The following is a 22811-nucleotide window of genomic DNA, read 5'->3' as shown; positions in this document are numbered from 1 at the left end:
GAGACACACATATCATTTCATATTTTAAATCTTAGGATCAACATGTGTCAGTGCATTGTTTCTATTAATTTGATACGCAACATAGAAACAAAATAAGACTTTTCCAGCGCTTAGTCCTGCTAGGGCCTTAATTATAAGCTCATCATCTTTGTCACCGACTTACCTATTGTGTATTTTATAATGTGGTATGATGATACACTATGTTTAATAATACAAATGTACATCATAGGGCTTTGGTGTATTTTATAATCATGTGTTATGATGGTACAGTGTATATCAGCAACTGTATATGAATATGTGACAATTGTATAACAGAGTCTGTGTAGATAGCCAAGCAGTGTAGTAATCGTAAGCGGACACAAGAAGGTTATATTATATCCACCACTGTTCTATACAGGTTCAATAACTACAATTTACTATATTACTGGTCCCACAATCCACCTTACAAAGGTACATGTACATCATGTCTACAAAATGATCCTGTTCCTCACAACACTTCCATGTACTGGCATTATTGTGTGTATATTATCCTCCAATGTACAAGGACATACCAGGGTAAATTCTTTAACAGAATGTAACATACAGAATTAGATTACAATGATTTTTTTACATAAAATCAACAGATTTACAGTTTATCATGACACAGAAATAGGTGTAATATATGAAAATACATTCTTGGTTTACTAATTATAGTTCACAAATGGGATGATCGAATAGTTTGATATGTTTCACAACTGCTCAGCATGAGTGACAATATTCACTTCACAGTGAATTATTACTGTTTCTCAACAAGAAACCTATAGAATTCTGTTTCTTACATTTTTTTATATAAAAACAAGAGCTTCAATGGACAGATAGGCTATCTCCTGACAAAACATACTGAAGACAAAGCATGATGTATTCTGTTGTCAGGGCTATTATGACGCGACAATGCCCATTGTTTGTTTTTTTCTTATTTAATATGGCTTTTTTCTGTGGTTCGTGGGTTTAAAAAGTGCGAGAATAACAGATTGTTATATGTCACAGTAGAAAAATACCAACTTCGTTTTTACAAAGAAACCTTACATGTCAATGGCAAAATGCAATAAAATGCAACCTACACAAAAACAATGCAATTTCATACCACATTAACAGGTACAATACAATATACACAGAATCAAGCTCTCATCCACTTATATACTTTCATACCATAGTTTGAACAATAGATACTTACAAATACCAATAATAGACTACAAATAAATAATAATATTTAGAAAGATATCATAGGGAATGTGTAGTTTAACATATTGCATAAGTGTTTTATCACAGAAAGTTGCTATAAAGTTGGTACTGCAGTGCATGAAAGTTAAAAACCACGGCATCCCCAAACAAATGCTCTACAGCCTATTAAAAGATCATTCAAAATTTGATGACACCAGCTCAGTATATTGAGATCTACACAATTGGAATTTTGACACCAAATATATTTTCTTTTTAAAATAAATCCATAAAGCTAGTCACTGTCCTTCTCGCATGAGACAAATCTTCACAAATGTTAAATAAAGTCAGCCCTTTTTACAAGTGGAAAATATCTCAACAAAGTATGAATTGTGAGAAACGTCAGTGGTTCTTAACTTGCAATTTCATCAAGAAGGTAGCTAAGCATACAGAGAGTACATAATTAAGGTAATAAACGTTGTTACTTATATGAGTATGGAGGATAGGTGAAATCTATCTCAATAACCCCATGTGACTACACTATCATACACTCTTACACTAAAACAAGTCATGGCAGATATAAATAACATTTTGCAGAATATGTCTACCCCAAAATATCCCTGATCAGGATTTAAAAAGTAAAACATTTATCAAAAAATATTTTTTGCATAATTTTAACACTAAAATTCTGAATATTTTGTTGTTGTTTGTTTTAAGATCTTAAAACTATTTCGAAAAATAGCATGATACAACTTTCTGTAACCCTTCATGTCTGAAAACTAGCCTTTCCACACTAATTTTGCTGGGCTTATTGACAAATGCAATTAATTACTTAATTGTTGGCAAATCCTGCTGGTGTTTTTTCAATTTCAAATAACTGAACTGCACCCATTTAAACCGTAACTCCACAGATTTAAAATAATTATTTGATGGTAAAAAGGCTTCCATATACAATACACAATTAAATATGTATCTTGGACCAATCGTAATAGAGCTACATCTTTGCTCCTTAACTATATTTCCTTGGTCACTTTTAGTGCTGACCCTAAAATCTATTGTAAGTAATCGTAAGTAAACTCTTTGTCACTACAATAAAATACAATAAGCAGGAGCCACTGAATATTGTGCCTTGACAACCGCCTGTCTAACAGGCCGAGACAAGTCAGCAACAAGAGGAAAGAGGGAAATACTTTATAGGATTCAGGAGATGTTACTTCCTTTTCTTTTCATTTTTCGATTTTCTTTAAGAAGGCTCAGTATACCATAACATATGTTCCTGAAACTGATAACATAAAATATAACATCTATGTGGACATAAAGCATATCCCTTACTGTTTTTTGAGGTACAAATGTAATAAAGATAGATAATATATAAAATACAAATCATGTCAATTTAAGAATTAATGGAAGAAGAAATTCACAAAACGAATATAAAAGTCTTTGAAAAACTTTGGCATCAAAAACTACATATCTGTCTGCTTTGTAATCTTTTGGACTGGTGAGAAACGAACTGACATTAGGCCGAAACAAATTAATTATTGTGTTTCTGCAAAATAGGGCAGGTAGGAAGGCATTTTTCTATTTTGGAAAATATTTGTACTATGCTTATATACCTATAAAAGCTTAAGGGTAGTCACAAAAAGCTAGGGTAGGTAGAGCTAGCGGAAACACAAGATTTTTTCATTTGGCCTTAGTGAGTGTATTTATTATACAGACATATATTAACGGTTATTTACAGGTAAAGGTAATTCACATTTTATGAGATATATATTTTGCACAAATTCAACTAATGATGTCTAACAACTATTAAATATATATTCAGACACATTTCAAAGTGTGATGTTAGCCTATCATTTCTCCTGCACATACCTCCAAAGAAATCTATTTTCTCTGGTTTCACACTAAACAGTGCCATGTCATGAAACTGTGACTGTATGGAAGTCTGGGCACATAATACATAATACATACTTTATAAAAACTTAAATCAAATTAAAGATCCCTGTACCACTGCACTGTGGGGTTTTTTCCCATATACCATACCTTTCCTTTGTTTCCTATTGGATATAACTACAGCATTATTGGGCGAGGACACTTCTGTTGACAAGGTAGCTTAATCAGTTAGAGCAATTGTATAATAACCTGAAGTCCGGGGTTTGAATCTCAGTCTAGCTCCGCGGAATTTTGCACACAGAACACTGTTGTTTGGTATATTCTGTTTATTTCGTCTTTATCAAATATTTTCGTGAAAGTTCCATAATGGTTTTCTTTTTTCAGAAATAATTTATCAAAGCTATAATCATGCCAGGAAAAGTTTCCAATGAATAGTGATATTTTTTGCCAGTGGTACGGGGATCTTTAAATCTTAAATATGGATGACAGTGTGTATACACAATAGTGATACTAATCACACCAATTATTTGATCACAAACTGTGGTAAATATTAACATGTGCATTCCCTCAATGAACACATATATATAAGGTGTCAATACCAGATGTCACCATCCAGAATATATCTGGCTCCCCGAGGTTGTCAGTAGCTGGTTATCCTCAGATGTTTTGCGTCGCTTTCTATACTGGCGAAACTTGTATAAGGCTATTCCTGAAAATGCTAGCAAAACTGAAAAAAACAAGAAAATTATTTATTATGTATCCATATCAAATGTAACCTTTCTTCATAATCTCTGCTTTAATTGTAAACTAACATAAACAAGAAACCAAGGAAGATTATTATATTGTCTGGAAGTCAAGGGTATTATATGCCCATCTAAATTTTATCAATGTTTTCATATTACTATTCCAGCTACGAATTGATTGGCTTAATTAAATGCATCATAGCCTAAGGTTTTGGAATATTGTAGAACTAATTAATTGTAAGTGTAGTTATACTAACCGACATCATAGCCTAAGGTTTGGAATACTGTAGAACTAATTAATTGTAAGTGTAGTTATACTAACCAACATCATAGCCTAAGGTTTGGAATACTGTAGAACTAATTAATTGTAAGTGTAGTTATACTAACCAACATCATAGCCTAAGGTTTGGAATACTGTAGAACTAATAAATTGTAAGTGTACTTGCCTTGTAGTTATACTAACCGACATCATAGCCTAAGGTTTTGGAATACTGTAGAACTAATTAATTGTAAGTGTAGTTATACTAACCAACACTACAACCGACCACCACAGCGATGAACTCCTGAGTGGCCCGACATTCTGTCCTGTCCTCATTGGCCTTATAGAAGGGTCCTGCACATGGTACGGCTTGACCGCTACCTTTGGGACAGATAGCACTGATAGGGCACCGCAGAGGGGGCTCTGATGCTATCTGGAATGGACAATGAGGAATGTAGAGATGTCTGTATCAGTTATTTCAAATAAAGTAACATTGTAACATAGTGTATGGTACATTTTATTTTCTTAAACAGTTGGCAAGTATGGATTGTAGAAAAGTTCTTTAGCACAACCAGTGAAGCATTTATGTGTGACATTTTGATATATGATGTACTCTGTCACCTTCATCAGACAAATCACCAGTGAAGCATGTGTACAAAATTGGCCAGTTCTGAAGTGTACAAAATTGGCCAGTTCTGAATCAAGATGAGGGGGCTTATGTATCTTTGACCAGATATTTATAAAGAAAATGTAGCCAAACCAATTGGTCAGTTTGATTTGTCATTTAGTACATGTATAACAATTAAATATTAAGTGTATGTAAGTTTATAATGTAGTGAAATCAATGTTAAGTATTGCAAACTTTTACATATTTTACACTTTTGAGATATACCCTAAAATGGTCATTTGTCTGATGAAGGAGACAGAGTACATACCATACTAGTTAGTCATCAAAATGTCACATACAAACACTTTATTGGTTGTGCTACATGAACTTGTCTACAATCAGTAAGGTACAGACATTTAGTGTCACTATACTACTATAATTGGCTGCACTAAGATCCAGGGTCACATTGTAACAATGACAGGTGGGAAAGGACAGACAGATGTGTGTAACTAATGCAGTACTGTAAAATTGAAGTGCTGTGTATATTTTAAAAGCTGTATAATCCTGTACATGTATGTAAATCTGACATCACACAACATTTCTGTTCTAGTGTCAGGGCCGAGGTAAAACGTGTCATGGGTAAAACTAGGAAATGAACATCCATTGACAGTGATTGTTTTAGGTGAATTTGGGGCCTTATAAAGGCTAGATATTTCTGCTGTGCTTTCCCAAAATCATTGCAAAAATCACTTTTTTCCCAAAACCATGCTGTTTGTGTGTGTTATATTCCCAAAGTAACAAGGCACATGCCTCTGTTGAAAAGTGATAGAGGTAGATAATTAATCAAGTGAAGAGTCCATGCTAACAGAGAGTATATATGAAATCAGAATGAAATAGGAAGTGTTTGGACTTTCAGCATCAAACAGCTGTGGACTACACTTACTGGACAGAAGAAACCCGATGGACACTCAAAGCAGGAACCGGAACCTGGTGTGGTCTGGTAGTATCCATCTCGACAGGGTATACACTTGGCACCACTGAGAGCAGCCTTATAGAAACCTACAGTAAAGACATATGTACTATATATAGTGATTACTGTACCAATACTGAAACAATGAAACAACAGAGAAAATAGTTATAATATAACAATACAGGTCGGAATCTGATATCTATCAACAATGGAATGGCGGTAACTTATAAACTCTTTCTCTGTCAGTAAATAAAATCAGATTAATAATCATCACTGTATGAAAACGAAGAATTAATTCTAAAACATCAATTGGAATGTAAACTTGTACTGCTTTCAAGAGTTTTAATTATAATCACAAGTAAGTTACAAATCTGTTACTGGCTATATGATTGTCATTGGAAGCATGCTTGAGGTACATATCTGTTACTGGCTATATGATTGTCATTGGTAGCATGCTTGAGGTACATATCTGTTACTGGCTATATGATTGTCATTGGTAGCATGCTTGAGGTACATATCTGTTACTGGCTATATGATTGTCATTGGTAGCATGCTTGAGGTACATATCTGTTACTGGCTATATGATTGTCATTGGTAGCATGCTTGAGGTACATATCTGTTACTGGCTATATGATTGTCATTGGTAGCATGCTTGAAGTAAGTTACATATCTGTTACTGGCTATATGATTGTCATTGGTAGCATGCTTGAAGTAAGTTACATATCTGTTACTGGCTATATGATTGTCATTGGTAGCATGCTTGAAGTAAGTTACATATCTGTTACTGGCTATATGATTGTCATTGGTAGCATGCTTGAAGTAAGTTACATATCTGTTACTGGCTATATGATTGTCATTGGTAGCATGCTTGAAGTAAGTTACATATCTGTTACTGGCTATATGATTGTCATTGGTAGCATGCTTGAAGTAAGTTACATATCTGTTACTGGCTATATGATTGTCATTGGTAGCATGCTTGAAGTAAGTTACATATCTGTTACTGGCTATATGATTGTCATTGGTAGCATGCTTGAAGTAAGTTACATATCTGTTACTGGCTATATGATTGTCATTGGTAGCATGCTTGAAGTAAGTTACATATTTGTTACTGGCTATATAATTGTCATTGGTAGCATGCTTGAGGTAAGTTACATATCTGTTTCTGGCTATATGATTGTCATTGGTAGCATGCTTGAGGTAAGTTACATATTTGTTACTGGTTATATGATTGTCATTGGTAGCATGCTTGTGGTGGATTACATTGCTTGCTTGTGTTGAGCTGTATGCATGATTGGTTTCTTGTACTTTGTTGCATGTCTGTACTAAGTTGTATGCTTGTGCATGGTACTTTGTTGCATGTCTGTACTAGGTTTTATGCTTGTGTTTGGTACTTTGTGGCATGTCTGTACTAAGTTGGATGCTTGTGTTTGGTACTTCGTTGCATGTCTGTACTAAGTTGTATGCTTGTGTTTGGTACTTTGTTGCATGTCTGTACTAAAATATATGTTTGTGCTTGGTACTTTGTTGCATGTCTGTACTAAGTTGTATGCTTCTGCTTGGTACTTTGTCGCATGTCTATACTAGGTTGTATGTTTGTGTTTGGTACTTTGTTGAATGTCTGTGCTAAGTTGTATGCTTGTGTTTGCTTGAGGTACATATCTGGTACTGGCTATATGATTGTCATTGGTAGCATGCTTGTGGTGGATTACATTGCTTGCTTGTGTTGAGCTGTATGCATGATTGGTTTCTTGTACTTTGTTGCATGTCTGTGCTATGTTGTATGCTTGTGTTTGGTACTTTGTTGCATGTCTGTACTAAGTTGTATGCTTGTGCTTGGTACTTTGTCGCATGTCTATACTAGGTTGTATGCTTGTGTTTGGTACTTTGTTGAATGTCTGTACTAAGTTGTATGCTTGTGTTTGGTACTTTGTTGCATGTCTGTACTAAGTTGTATGCTTGTGTTTGGTACTTTGTTGCATGTCTGTATTAAGTTGTATGTTTGTGTTTGGTATTTTGTTGCATGTCTGTACTAAGTTGGATGCTTGTGTTTGGTACTTTGTTGCATGTCTGTACTAAGTTGTATGCTTGTGTTTGGTACTTTGTTGCATGTCTGTATTAAGTTGTATGTTTGTGTTTGGTACTTTGTTGCATGTCTGTACTAAGTTGTATGCTTGTGTGTGGTACTTTGTTGCATGGCTGTATTAAGTTGTAAGTTTGTGTTTGGTACTTTGTGGCATGTCTGTACTAAAATGTATGTTTGTGTTTGGTACTTTGCTTCATGCCTGTACTAAGTTGTATGTTTGTGTTTGGTACTTTGTTGCATGTCTGTACTAAGTTGTATGCTTGTGTTTGGTAACAAGTAGGTTTGGTTGCTTGTTAATAAATGGTCCCTTGCTTGTGTTTCCTTGCATGTGCTTGCTTGTTTCTTAATTGTGTTTGCCTGCATGTAAGTGTTTTTTGCATGGTTGCAATCCTGCTTTTGGTTGTATACTCGGTACTTGTTATGCTGCATACTTGTACTTGATTGGGACTATGTGGTTGCCTGCCTGTGTTTGTTTGAGTGTGTTTGTTTTCATATTTGTAATTGGTTGCAATCCTAGCCTAGGTTTGGCTGATTGCAAGCTTTTGTTTGATAAGTTTGAATATTTGTACTTGGTTCCTTGCTTGTATTCGATCGCATGATTTTGATTGGTTGCATATTTTTTAAAAGAAGTCATGACAGCTGTTGGTAGCATGTTCGCATCGAAGTTAAATAGATTGAAGTGATATTGCCAGTACCTGGTTCACACAGCGTACAGTTGGTACTCCCCTCATCAACAGTCTCCTGACCTTCAGGACAATATGCACAGTTTATACACCCATGAGCACTGCAACACAGAAACGAATATTTGTCTCATTCACCCTAATACAGAACATCTACACTGACCAACCCTAATACAGAACATCTACACTAAGCAACCCTAATACAGAACATCTACACTGACCAACCCTAATACAGAACACCTACACTGACCAACCCTAATACAGAACACCTACACTGACCAACCCTAATACAGAACATCTACACTGACCAACCCTAATACAGCACATATACACTGACCAACCCTAATACAGAACATCTACACTGACCAATCTAAAACAATACACAAAAGATTTTAATTAGCTTTCATTTTTTTGTACAGGTATATATTATGTTGAAAGGTACATGCCAAAATGAGCAGATAATTATACATTTACCCATATTGGTTTCGTAGTGTATAACCTCAACATATAATCAAGTTACACTTTCAACTGACAAGAAGGAAACGAAGTGTTTAATCCATTCAAAGATATATGTTCAGGAGTTTCAATAGGACTTCATGCCACCTGTATCCTACACAAATTAGGCAGTTAATTATATTCAATACAAGTAACCAGTGAAATATCGTCAGTATAAGGGTACTGTTACGGTCTACTGGCTACAAATGAAACCCCTGTTATGTTTTTTTTTGAAAATTGCAAACATGGATTAGATTAAAGTTATTGAACTTAATTCATAATACTTCATATGATATAATGTGTATATGTATATGTCATGCTTTTATTGTATATTTTACACATATATAACATAGTAATAATTACGAAATTAACATACTTGCAAATGCTGCCGACAGGACAGTATACACATGACGATTTATTTGGCTGACTCTGAAACATTCCTGGTTCACACTTGGAACAGTTGAAGGAGCTCTCTTCTTTAGAAAAATGTCCTGTCAAGTATAGATAATACAGTGTTTTAGTGAAACCTGCATACAGCAAAACCTGTGCACTATGAGCAAAAAGTCAATACAAGAGACAAGCTGTAATAATGATGAAAATGTTCCATTAAAAGGGTAATACAGAGGGATCGGTCCCATTATTAGCCTTTGTAAGTACAATATATAAATGTTCAAGCTGCTTGATATAGCAAGCAACTATATATATAATGAATAAAGTTTATATGGTACACAGACATGTTATACCTGCTTGACATACAGGACAGGTAAGTAGCCCGGTAGAATTACCACTGAAAGTTCCAGGGGGACAGGCAGCACACTGGGAACAACCCAAACTGAAACACATAGGCAAACGTAAGTTATCAAAATTGTAACAAACATACAATCTAATGCAAGAAATTTCAATACCACACAAATTACAAACATACATAGGATCTAATGCAAGTAACTTAAATATCATACCAGTTACAAACATACACGGGAACTGGTTCAAGTAACTTCGATACCATACCAGTTACAAACATACACAAGAACTGGTTAAAGTAACTTCAATACCATTGTTACAAACATACACAGGAACTGGTTCAAGTAACTTCAATACCATACCATGGCCAGTTACAAACATACACAGGAACTGGTTCAAGTAACTTCAATACCATCCCATGGCCAGTTACAAACATACACAGGAACTGGTTCAAGTAACTTTAATACCATACCAGTTAAAAACATACACAGGAACTGGTTCAAGTAACTTCAATACCATACCATGGCCAATTACAAACATACACAGGAACTGGTTCAAGTAACTTCAATACCATACCAGTTACAAACATAGACAGGAACTGGTTCAAGTAACTTCAATACCATTGTTACAAACATACACAGGAACTGGTTCAAGTAACTTCAATACCATACCAGTTACAAATATACACAGGAACTGGTTCAAGTAACTTAATTCAATACCATTGTTACAAACATACACAGGAACTGGTTCAAGTAACTTTAATACCATACCAGTTACAAACATACACAGGAACTGGTTCAAGTAACTTCAATACCATTGTTATAAACATATTAGGATCATGCAGTTAATGTATAGTGGCAAATAAAGGACAAATTGAAAACAGAAGCGAAGTGAACACTGTACACCTGTATAAAGGTGCTTTGTAAAATTGGCCATTAGATAGGATGTACATCAAGGGATCCTATAACTGAATAAGTACTTCCTCCATGACCAAAGGCTTATTACATAATAAAAGTAACAGTGATTTGACGAAGAAGCAAGGGCTTTTTGTCAATCACTTCTAACAGTGATTTGGCGAAGAAGCAAGGGCTTTTTGTCAATCACTTCTAACAGTGATTTGGTGAAGAAGCAAGGGCTTTTTGTCAATCACTTCTAACAGTGATTTGGTGAAGAAGCAAGGGCTTTTTGTCAATCACTTCTAACAGTGATTTGGTGAAGAAGCAAGGGCTTTTTGTCAATCACTTCTAACAGTGATTTGGTGAAGAAGCAAGGGCTTTTTGTCAATCACTTCTAACAGTGATTTGGTGAAGAAGCAAGGGCTTTTTGTCAATCACTTCTAACAGTGATTTGGTGAAGAAGCAAGGGCTTTTTGTCAATCACTTCTAACAGTGATTTGGTGAAGAAGCAAGGGCTTTTTGTCAATCACTTCTAACAGTGATTTGGTGAAGAAGCAAGGGCTTTTTGTCAATCACTTCTAACAGTGATTTGGTGAAGAAGCAAGGGCTTTTTGTCAATCACTTCTAACAGTGATTTGGTGAAGAAGCAAGGGCTTTTTGTCAATCACTTCTAACAGTGATTTGGTGAAGAAGCAAGGGCTTTTTGTCAATCACTTCTAACAGTGATTTGCATTTTTTAAAAGGACAATGTAATTCTTCCATAAGATTACACATACAAATGTAGATCACTTCACATCTTTTTGACAAATCACCCCATAAAACAAAGTGTTTTTGTTCATGTTAAAAGTTGTTTTACTACACATAGTGAATCGATGGCACTTAGTCATAACTTATACCATAGTATCGCTAATTAGGTTTCACACTGAAAAAAATCAGCATTAAGGATCCGATGACTGCCAAAAACTGTAACAAGGTATTGAAAACCTTTTTCACAACAAAATTGATTTGTCATTTCTGAAAAAGAACCGCAACTCTGTGGAACTTTAATGCAAAAAAATAATTAGGATGAAACAAACAAAAAAGAAATCATCATAAATTCATCTTTTCTTGAGAAGAAGTCGAAAATGCACAGCCAATCGGACACGAGAGTGTCCATCTTGATTTTCAGATTGGCACGAAAAGTAAGAGCATTTAGCAGTGCATGACCTCATGAGGAATATTTGTACTGAGGTTTAACTCCATTAGTCTAGTTGTTCTGAAGAAGAAGTTGAAAAAAGAAAATTGTTAACTCACAAAGCAGACAAACACCGATGGCAATATGTAGCTCATATGATAAATAAGGGGAGCTTAAACTACATTGGAGTTATCTAGTATTAAATTTGCCTGGAGTGGGACAATTAAGGGTCCTTACAACTGTTAACACTGGACTTTTTGGACAAAAAATGCCTACAGTGGTATACTTGGTTTGTTTATGTTTTATGTCCTATTGTAAGCTATGGTCATTTAAGGACCTGCTAGGTTTTGGTGGTGGAGGAATGCTGGAGTTCCCGGAGAAAAACCACCGACCTATAGCTACAGCAAGTACCAGTGGTGGAGGGCTAGTGGTAGCAGAATGTCAGAGGCCTTATATTACCACATGGACACCGAGGTGCCAGACATTGGTATACTGGTATACATACCCACAGTATGTTCCAACTCCACACAGCTTACAGGTGGACACACCAGGCTGATCTTGAAATGTTCCTCCTGGACATTTATGACACTTGATTTGACCAGTCTCATTCTGGTAGAATCCTGGTTCACATTTGTTACACAATCTCTGTCCCTTCTCTGCCTGGTAATTCCCCTTGGGACACAATTTACACTCAGATTGTCCCTCCTCATCCTGAAACTCTCCACTATTACACAACTTACACTTCAATTGACCTTCCAAGTCCTGGAAATGACCTTGAGAACAGTTACGACAACTTGATTGTCCTGTTTCGTTCTGAAATGTTCCATTTGTGCACGGTTTACAGTCTATTTTCCCCTTTTCATCCTGAAATTGTCCTTTAGTACAGTTCTCGCAACTGCTTTGACCAGCTTGTTGCTGTACCTTCCCTGATGGACACAACAGACATTTTGCAGAACCTGTTACATTGGTGAATTCACCAGCTCCACATTCTGAACACTTGACAGTGCCCGTCACACTAAAACAGAAAAATAAACCAGATAAATGGTCTGTAAGACATGAATGTCACACAGTGTTTCATATTTCAATCATGGATACATTTTCTATTTATAGTAACAGTGACCTTGACTTTATATGTCGCATGACACTGCGAATACATTAACTCATCTGAATTACTTAAGTACTGAACACATGAAACGTAATATTTTGAATTTTCCATGAAAATCTCAGAAGAAATTAGTACATTGTATAGGATAATGAGGAGATGACAAATATTTCAAATCACTATAGTAACAGTCTGACTTTGGGCTCAGAAACTCAATCAAGGTATTTTTGTGTACTGAGTGCTTTCATTCATATCTAATGGAAAATGAAGACAGGTAGAGTGATAACAAACATTTTCTATTTATAGTAACAATGACCTTGACCTTTAGCTTAGGACCCTGACTTGCAAATTTATGCACAGTATTTGCAGTACTATACACTTGCGAAAAGCTTCATTCAATTGAAATTGAGAATGAAGGTAGAACAGGGGGGACAACTTTGTGTGCACATGCAGTTGTTATCACTTTACTTCCTATAAGCCAAAGTACACAGTCACAATTATAGCATGCTGTACTTCAGAAAACACAGCAAAGTCTAAAAAGAGATAACTGGAACCCATAGGTACTAGTTCATTGGTGTCGTGGAATGAATTAGGTTTTTGTCTGTGGATTGAAATCCATCATATGTACAGTAGCTGCAAACAAAGTTGAGGACGTGACTTGCCACTAACCATTGTACATGTAAGGTGAGGACGAGACTTGCCACTAGCCGACGTACATGTAAGTTGAGGACGTGACTTGCCACTAACCGACGTACATGTAAGGTGAGGACGTGACTTGCCACTAACCGACGTACATGTAAGGTGAGGACGTGACTTGCCACTAACCGACGTACATGTAAGGTGAGGACGTGACTTGCCACTAACCGACGTACATGTAAGGTGAGGACGTGACTTGCCACTAACCGACGTACATGTAAGGTGAGGACGTGACTTGCCACTAACCGACGTACATGTAAGGTGAGGACGTGACTTGCCACTAACCGACGTACATGTAAGGTGAGGACGTGACTTGCCACTAACCGACGTACATGTAAGGTGAGGACGTGACTTGCCACTAACCGACGTACATGTAAGGTGAGGACGTGACTTGCCACTAACCGACGTACATGTAAGGTGAGGACGTGACTTGCCACTAACCGACATACATGTAAGGTGAGGATGTCACTTGCCACTAACCGACACACTTGTAAGTTGAGGATGTGACTTGCCACTAACCGACGTACATGTAAGGTGAGGACGTGACTTGCCACTAACCGACGTACATGTAAGGTGAGGACATGACTTGCCATAAACCGACGTACATGTAAGGTGAGGACGTGACTTGCCACTAACCGAAGTACATGTAAGGGGAGGACGTGACTTGCCACTAACCGACGTACATGTAAGGTCAGGACGGGACTTGCCACTAACCGACGTACATGTAAGGTCAGGACGTGACTTGCCACTAACTGACGTACATGTAAGGTGAGGACGTGACTTGCCCCTAACCGACGTACAATAGTAAGGTGAGGACATGACTTGCCACTAACCGACGTACAGGTAAGGTGAGGACATGACTTGCCACTAACCGACGTACATGAAAGGTCAGGACGTGACTTGCCACTAACTGACGTACATGTAAGGTGAGGACGTGACTTGCCACCAACCGACGTACAATAGTAAGGTGAGGACATGACTTGCCAATAACCGAAGAACATGTAAGGTGGGGACATGACTTGCCACTAACCGAAGTACATGTAAGGCGAGGACGTGACTTGCCACTAACCGACGTACATGTAAGGGGAGGATGTGACTTGCCACTAACCGAAGTACATGTAAGGTGAGGACGTGACTTGCCACTAACCGACGTACAATAGTAAGGTGAGGACATGACTTGCCACTAACCGAAGAACATGTAAGGTGAGGACATGACTTGCCACTAACCGACGTACATGTAAAGTGAGGACATGACTTGCCACTAACCGACGTGCATGTAAGGTGAGGACATGACTTGCCACTAACCGACGTGCATGTAAGGTGAGGACATGACTTGCCACTAACCGGCGTACATGTAAGGTGAGGACATGACTTGCAACTAACCGACGTACATGTAAGGTGAGGATGTGACTTGCCACTAACCGAAGTACATGAAAGGTGAGGACGTGACTTGCCACTAACCGAAGTACATGTAAGGTGAGGACGCGACTTGCCACTAACCGACGTACAATAGTAAGGTGAGTACATGACTTGCCACTAACCGACGTACATGTAAAGTGAGGACATGACTTGCCACTAACCGACGTACATGTAAGGTGAGGATGTGACTTGCCACTAACCGACGTACATGTAAGGTGAGGACCAAACCAGTGTGTACAATATTTGCAACAAGGCAAAAGAGCTTTCTACTGAGAATGTACATTCATCAGTGGGGAAATAGCAATTAATTTCTTATGATAACCAACTTCTTAATCACTCACTAGATCTTAAATAATCAGGACAACACCAACTTTGACAGTTAAATCCTGGCTAAACTTTCTGGATTACTCTGGAAGGTTTAGATTTGGTGGAGTTTTATATTCTACTAGTATTTAGTGCATAAAATCAGGCAACAAGATGTAGTGATCAACTATGACACAATGCTGAAAATATTTAAGATGAGTTCAACAGCTGTAAAAGCTTCATGTGTTTATTGAAATTCGAAACTCACATAGAAAGTGAGATATAACCACAGTAAAAATATCCCAATTTATGGTCTACCATTGTCAATAAGCTGTAAATATATTTGATGGCCTGATTCTTTAGTTTCTGCAAATGTTTATTATACATACCGGTAAGAATGTAACAAAATCCTCACCAAATCAGTATCAAATTAATCAATCTGCTTCTAAGAATTATTTTTTCTCTACTTGATTTAACTGAATACTGAATTTTGACTTAATTCATACAAGCTTACTTAGTGGCATATCCTTTAGCACAAGGTTTACATGTGGTCATGCCTGGCTTGTCCTGGTACTGTCCCTTATCACAGGGGAAGCAACTCTCCTTCCCCGTGAGGTTTTGGGCATGGCCCTCCGCGCATGCCTCACAAAAACTCTGGTTGTAACATTCACCTGTAGCCTCGTTGGGGCAGCAACCACATTCAGTCACACCTAGAAAACAAGTACTAATTGTAATGGGGGACAATTACAGAAGCCCCCCAAACCCTCGAGCTATGTTCGTAGTGCCATAATAGACCGACATATGAAATTTGAGCAAAATTGACCAATATTTAATTTCAACCAATCAGAAGCCTCCATGCCGTGTGGTTGCTATAGGAAGGATCTGAAAATAAAGACTTGAATGCACGTCTACATACGCCCATTTTTAATCATGTGAAGTTTACTCCGTTTGGGGGACATAATTAAACAGGTAATCAGGTTATAGTAGTCTACATCATTGTCAAAATGACTACAACACCAGGTATAATCTAATACATTTGATGTATAATGTTTAACCTATTAGAATGGCTATGTTACAATCCCTGGTGAATTATTGATATATGATTGATAAAAGGGGAAATTAGGATATGTTCTATAACAAACTGTCTACTGTAGTTGTCTATTCGTGAAACTAATATATAATCAATTAAATATATGACAGTAGAAGAAAAAGGAAGATTAACTCACTGTGATTGGCAAAGCTTCCTCCATCACAAGGCTGGCACAATGATATGTTGGAACCAGTACAGTTGGTAACGTCGGCGAACAGGAAGGGGAAATCACTTCTGTGACTGACAGGGAAGCTACGGAGATCATTCCCTTGAGAGGGACTGACATCACTTGCTACCAGGAGGTAAACATTGTGGTACAGGCACCCTAGTAGTAGTACAATGCCTGTCAACAGAAAACAAGGTTAATAGCTAACCATACTACACCTGTCAACAAAAAACAAGGTTAATAGCTAACCATAATATACCTGTCAACAGAAAACAAGGTTAATAGCTAACCATACTACACTTGTCAACAGAAAACAAGGTTAATAGCTAACCATACTACACCTGTCAACAAAAAACAAGGTTAATAGCTAACCATACTACACCTGTCAACAGAAAACAAGATTAATAGCTAACCATACTACACCTGTCAACAGAAAACAAGGTTAATAGCTAACCATACTACACTTGTCAACAGGAAACAAGGTCAACAGGAAACAACAAGGCTGATTACTCAAGGTGGAATGGTCTAGAAGATATGTCCCGGACAAAATAACTTCCTGGACTAAAGGATGGACGGAAGGATGGACGGACTGTGTGCAAACCTATAGTCCCCTTCCCCAGGAATCAGTGGGGGACTAATTACTTCACCTGTCGACAAACAAGAGGCCCGATGGGCCTGCATCGCTCACCTGGTATTAATCTCACACTTGTAATTTTAAAAGTGGACTTAAAAACAGCTACAGGAAGAATATCAGTGTTTGATTCATAAGAACCTATTAAAAGATTTTAAAATATGATGCCTGTGACCTTGAATGTTGTACAAGGACATCAGGTTGAAAGTGGATCAAGGTCATTCATTTGAACAAACTTGGTAGTCCTTCATCCCAGCATGCTACAGGCCTAATTTTAGTACCCTGGGCCTTTTGGTTATTGAGAAGTCGTTTGAAGGTTTTATGCATTCGACCCCTTTGACCTTGTAAATTGGTCAAGGTCATTCATTTGAACAAACTTGGTAGCCCTTCATCCCAGCATGCTACAAGCCCAATATAAGTAACCTGGACCTTTTGGTTATTGAGAAGAAGTTGTTTGAAGATTTTAACATATTTGACCCCTGTGACCTTGAAAATGGGTCAAGGTCAGTCATTTTAACAAACTTTGTAGCCCTTCATCCCAGCATGCTTCAGGCCTAATATCAGTACCCAGGGCCTTTTGGTTATTGAGAAGAAGTTGTTTAAAGTAAAAAGTTGACGCCGGACGGACAGACGACGGACCGACGGGCGGACCGACGGGCGGACGACGGACGGACAACGGACGCCGCACCATGGCATAAGCTCACTTGCCCTTCGGGCAGGTGAGCTAAACACAAGTCAAACAGCTGGTAACCATTACTAGACCTGTCAACAGGTAAGTTACCGTAACCATTAATACACCTGTCAACAGGTAACCATTACTAGACCTGTCAACAGGTAACCATTAATACACCTGTCAACAGGTAACCAATACCACACCTGTCAACAGGTAACCATTCCCACACCCGTCAACAGGTAAGTTACCGTAACAATTACTATACCTGTCAACAGGTAACCATTACTACACCTGTCAACAGGTAACCATTACCACACCTGTCAACAGGTAACCATTACCACACCCGTCAACAGGTAAGTTACCGTAACCATTACTATACCTGTCAACAGGTAACCATTAATACCCCTGTCAACCGGTAACCATTAATACAACTGTCAACAGGTAAGTTCCCGTAACCATTACTAAACCTGTCAACAGGTTAGCATTAATCCACCTGTCAACAGGTAACCAATACCATACCTGTCAATAGGTAACCATTACCATACCTGTCAATAGGTAACCATTACCACCCCTGTCAACAGGTAAATATTAATACACCTGCCAACAGGTAACCATTTAGATACATGTCAAGAGGTAACCATTACCACGCCTATCAACAGGTAACCAATACTTCACCTGTCAACAGGTGTATTAATGGGTACCTGTTGAGAGGTGGGGGAATGGTTACCTGTTGTCAGGTATAGTAATGGTTAGGGTAAGTTACGTGTTGACGGGTGAGGTAATGGTTACCTGTTTACAGGTATATGTATGGTTACCTGTTGAAAGGTGTGGTAATGATTACCTGTTGACAGGGGTAGTAATGGTTACCTGCTGACAGGTGTATTAAGGTATATATATATATACCTTAATACACCTGTCAAAAGGTTACCATTACTACACCTCTCAACAGGTTACCATTGATACACCTGTCAACAGGTACCCATTAATATGCCTGTCAACAGGTAACAATTACCACACCTATCAACAGGTAACAATTACTACACCTGTCAAAAGGTTACCATTACTACACCTCTCAACAGGTTACCATTAGTACACCTGTCAACAGTTAACCATTAATACACCTTTCAACAGGTAACCATCACCACACCTGTCAACTGGTTTCCAATGATACACCTGTCAACAAAAAACAAGGTTAATAGCTAACCATAATATACCTGTCAATAGGTAACCATTACCAAACCTGTCAACAGGTTCCCATTCCTATACCTGTCAACAGTTAACCATTAATACACCTTTCAACAGGTAACCATACATATACCTGTAAACAGGTAACCATTATCCCACCTGTCAACAGGTAGCCATTACCTTAATAGCTAACCATAATATACCTGTCAATAGGTAACCATTACCAAACCTGTCAACAGGTAAATATTAATACACCTGTCATCAGGTAACCCTTACTACACCTGTCAACAAGTTACCATTAATACACCTATCAACAGGTAACCAATACTTCACCTGTCAACAGGTCGTAACCATTACTATCCCTGTCAACAGGTAACTATTACTTCACCTGTCAACAGGTCGTAACCATTACTATGCCTGTCAACAGGTAACCATTACTACACCTGTCAACAGGTTACCATTACTACACCTGTTACATGTAACAGGTAAAGTTAAATTTTACTAATCAAGTTACAAACATAACCACACCAGTCCACAAATGTCAACAAGTAAGGTTTAGATATAAGACAGGTAAAATTTCACCACACTTGTCAAAAGATAGGGTGAAAGGACAGGTAACAACCATCACCACACCTGTTAGTAGGTAAGGATATAAAACATAAAACAACAAAAAAAAATAACAGTTTCTAAGTAACAGCCTAGATGTACATTTTTTTAAACAGATAACATGTTTTTAACAAAAGGAACTGTAGCAAAGGATTCAAAGCGATAACCCTTTATTTTCCATAAATGTTTTAACCATAAATGTAAATATAATGAGGAAGAGTTTAACATGTGAGAAGTTTCAGGAAGAGTGGTCATATCCTTTTTACATAAGTGCTGATACAAGAGTCTCCTTGAATGTTACAACACGTGAGCACTCTAGTATCGCTGTTTGAATCACGGTACTATTTATCATATCTACATGTATACTCTCAATCATACGTTCAAAGTTATACAACTGTCAAGTGTCCAGATGTCTGACTGATAACATCAGAGATCAAAAGTTCATGCATGAGTTTAAATAATCATGCATGATATAGTACACCTTTATCATAAACGTGGTTGATAATTCTAAATTGAAAATTTATTAATGCAGATTACAGGTGTATGCAAATTAAAACAATGGGTTTTATCTGAATTATAGATATACTTTAAACCCCTTACATGTAATCTCAAAATCTACACATGTACATGTGTAGCTGTACTCCCAGGTAAAGATGTACCAATGCAATGTAAACCCCTTATATGTAAACCAGTTTCATGAATGTTCCTTAATTTAAGTACATGTAACTTTTGTAAGTGTTTCTGTAGATACAGAACTGTTTGAATTTTGAAAAAAATCTTAACAAATTTTCCTTATTTTTTGTAACGCTTATTTGTAAAACTGGGAACTGATGTACCGGCCTATATAACTCTCAAACTCCCAAACATCTTACAGGTATATATATATATACCTGTATATATATATATACCTCCCAAACATCTTACAGGTATATACCTGCGACTCCCAAACATCTTACAAGTATATACCTTTAACCCCCAAACTCTAAAACATCTTACAGGTATACCCCTGTAACCCACTAACTCCAAAACATCTTACAGGTACACGTACATACTGTATATACCTGTAACCCCCAACCCCCGAACTCCCAAACATATCTTACATGCACATACTGTATATACCTGTAACCCCCAAACTCCCAAACATCTTACAGGTATATATACCTGTAACCCCCAAACCCCAGCAAACTCCCATGTCCAATACAGATATTCCTGTAACCCCCAATTTACTCCCAAGCCCTTTTCAGATAATTACATGTAACCCCCAAACTTCTTAGTCCCTTACCAGTGTAAAATGCTAATTGTTAAATAATAAAACTCTAGGGATGTTCTAAAAATAACAGGTTTGTGTTATTAACAATGAAACAATCACATTTACTTAATTGAGCAGTTTTCCTGAAGGCAGTCAAACCAGGATTATTACCTTGTTATACATGTAGTTATTGGCTCATATTATACACGGATAATCCAGGAGGGAGCCATATATAGGGCCCTCGTAACTGAAAACAGCACTCCTAGCACTCCTAATTTATATTTCTTTTTGTTTTACTGAGGTACATTGAATAAAAAAAACTCTTTATTTATTAATAAAAAATTTAAATGCTGAAAATTGCCCATTCCATGATTTTTGCTTGATATATATTATATGATGTATGAGGAATCCCTTTTGTAAATATATACTTGTATATAAATTTAGCCACAAGTTACCTCCGAAACCTGCCTATATTTCGAATTCTTGATCAGTAAATTTACATCCTAGCTTATAATGCACTTTCACCATGTCATATCATGCAATTTAAGTACAGAAGGGCCAGCATAAATGTAACATATACACCCCAGTGGGGCAGGAATTCATATGCCCTTCATGTATCTGGTATGGCAAGCATTTGTCCCTCTAGGCAATAATCTTACATTTTGTATATTAGTGCTTGTACTACAGCAGGGATGTGTAGTGGACATCCCTGAGTGTAGTGTAATAACTAGATTAAGTTAAAATATGAAGTCCTTCTGTAGAGACCAAATAAATATACGTTCTTTTTAGTTTTAGTCTTTCTGCAATTGTATACACATTCCTTTGACCAAAATTAAAATCAATACCGGCTGCTGTAATAAAACGTTACACATAAATATCACCAAAAAATATCTATTAGACTATTTACTAAATCAAGTTTACTCAAAAACGTTCAAACAGAATGAAAATGTCATCACGATACCAACCTAAATAAAAATTATTCTGCATCATTCCCGTTTTCAGAAACGTCTAAAAGCATTTTTCCTCTATGATGTATCTGACAGCATTATGAAGTCATCCAGTCTCCATTTTGCCAATCATGTGACATCTAGGTGGAAACGAAAGCAAAGCTGGAGACGGATTTCCATATCCGTATCCAGCGGATTTCCATATATATATCCGTGTATGGAGAAATAATGTAACAATTTCTTTAAAATTATTTTTTCTCTTAATATATAGTATTTCTGAACTTTCAAATAAATCTTATTGAATTATATTTACTAAACGAGATTTATAACGTGGCCATAAATTTCCGGAACAGATAAATCCGGATCCGTTTGAAATTTTAGAAAAACTCAATATGTCTGCGTCCATGAACAAGCGTGGTCCCCTTTGACAAGCTCTTGAGAAAAACATGCAGAACGACGAAGTTTGTATATTGATTAACATTTAATTGTATTTATTGATACCTAAGGTTGTTTATTTACCCCAACGATTATTCGGAAACACTGATAAAACGATATTTCAAAAGTTTTTATTGAAATTGCTGTACACATGTACAATAATAACACATTCTGCTTTCCATCTGATTCTGCCACAGTTGTTTTATATTTTTACAGTTTTTGCTTCATTTATCTACTTTATTTTACATTTTTCAGGTAATCTGGGGTATCATCAACGGAACATTCTGTTCATTTAAAGTCAGGTGAGTAGTGCTCACCAATTTATCAGCTTTTATAGTTGGAACATATAATAAACGAGCGTCAGAATAGCCGTCCCCATACGGCGCGTCTAATTACCCAATACTACCCAATACTACCCCATACGACCCAGTTATGAACCAAATACTTCTTTATTACTGTGAAATATCACCTTTGTAGACGTTATTTACTTCCATCTGCCATATTTTATCGGGAAATATGCGATTTGGTGCCGAAAACATCACCGAATTGCCGTGACTATGACCCAATACTACCC

The 22811-nt window shown here is 37.0% G+C and overlaps 2 protein-coding genes across 2 annotated transcripts in view; one reads left to right on the top strand and one right to left on the bottom strand.

The window, feature by feature from the left end:
• Positions 1-587: 587 nt before the first annotated feature.
• Positions 588-21934, bottom strand: LOC110466303 (variant-specific surface protein VSP4A1-like). The gene is made up of 10 exons (XM_021522715.1): positions 21821-21934; positions 16482-16688; positions 15770-15965; positions 12241-12750; positions 9668-9756; positions 9301-9415; positions 8445-8533; positions 5640-5755; positions 4360-4522; positions 588-3814 (listed from the first exon to the last, which is right to left on the bottom strand). The coding sequence occupies exons 1-10, from the start codon at positions 21843-21845 to the stop codon at positions 3693-3695; spliced, it is 1632 nt and encodes a 543-aa protein (XP_021378390.1). The 5' UTR covers positions 21846-21934; the 3' UTR covers positions 588-3692.
• A 238-nt stretch (positions 21935-22172) lies between these two features.
• The window catches only part of LOC110466302 (protein MAK16 homolog), a 10676-nt gene continuing 10037 nt past the window's right edge, over positions 22173-22811 (top strand). The window contains exons 1-2 of the mRNA XM_021522714.1: positions 22173-22263; positions 22493-22539. Coding sequence (XP_021378389.1) covers positions 22249-22263; positions 22493-22539 — 62 coding nt within the window. The 5' untranslated portion in view covers positions 22173-22248. The remainder of the gene's footprint in view (positions 22264-22492; positions 22540-22811) is intronic.

Source organism: Mizuhopecten yessoensis, unplaced genomic scaffold (assembly GCF_002113885.1).
Source record: "Mizuhopecten yessoensis strain PY_sf001 unplaced genomic scaffold, ASM211388v2 scaffold11129, whole genome shotgun sequence".
NCBI classification, from domain to species: Eukaryota; Metazoa; Mollusca; class Bivalvia; order Pectinida; family Pectinidae; genus Mizuhopecten; species Mizuhopecten yessoensis.
Note: the sequence above shows the minus strand (reverse complement) of the source record. Positions and strands in the feature narration are given on the sequence as shown.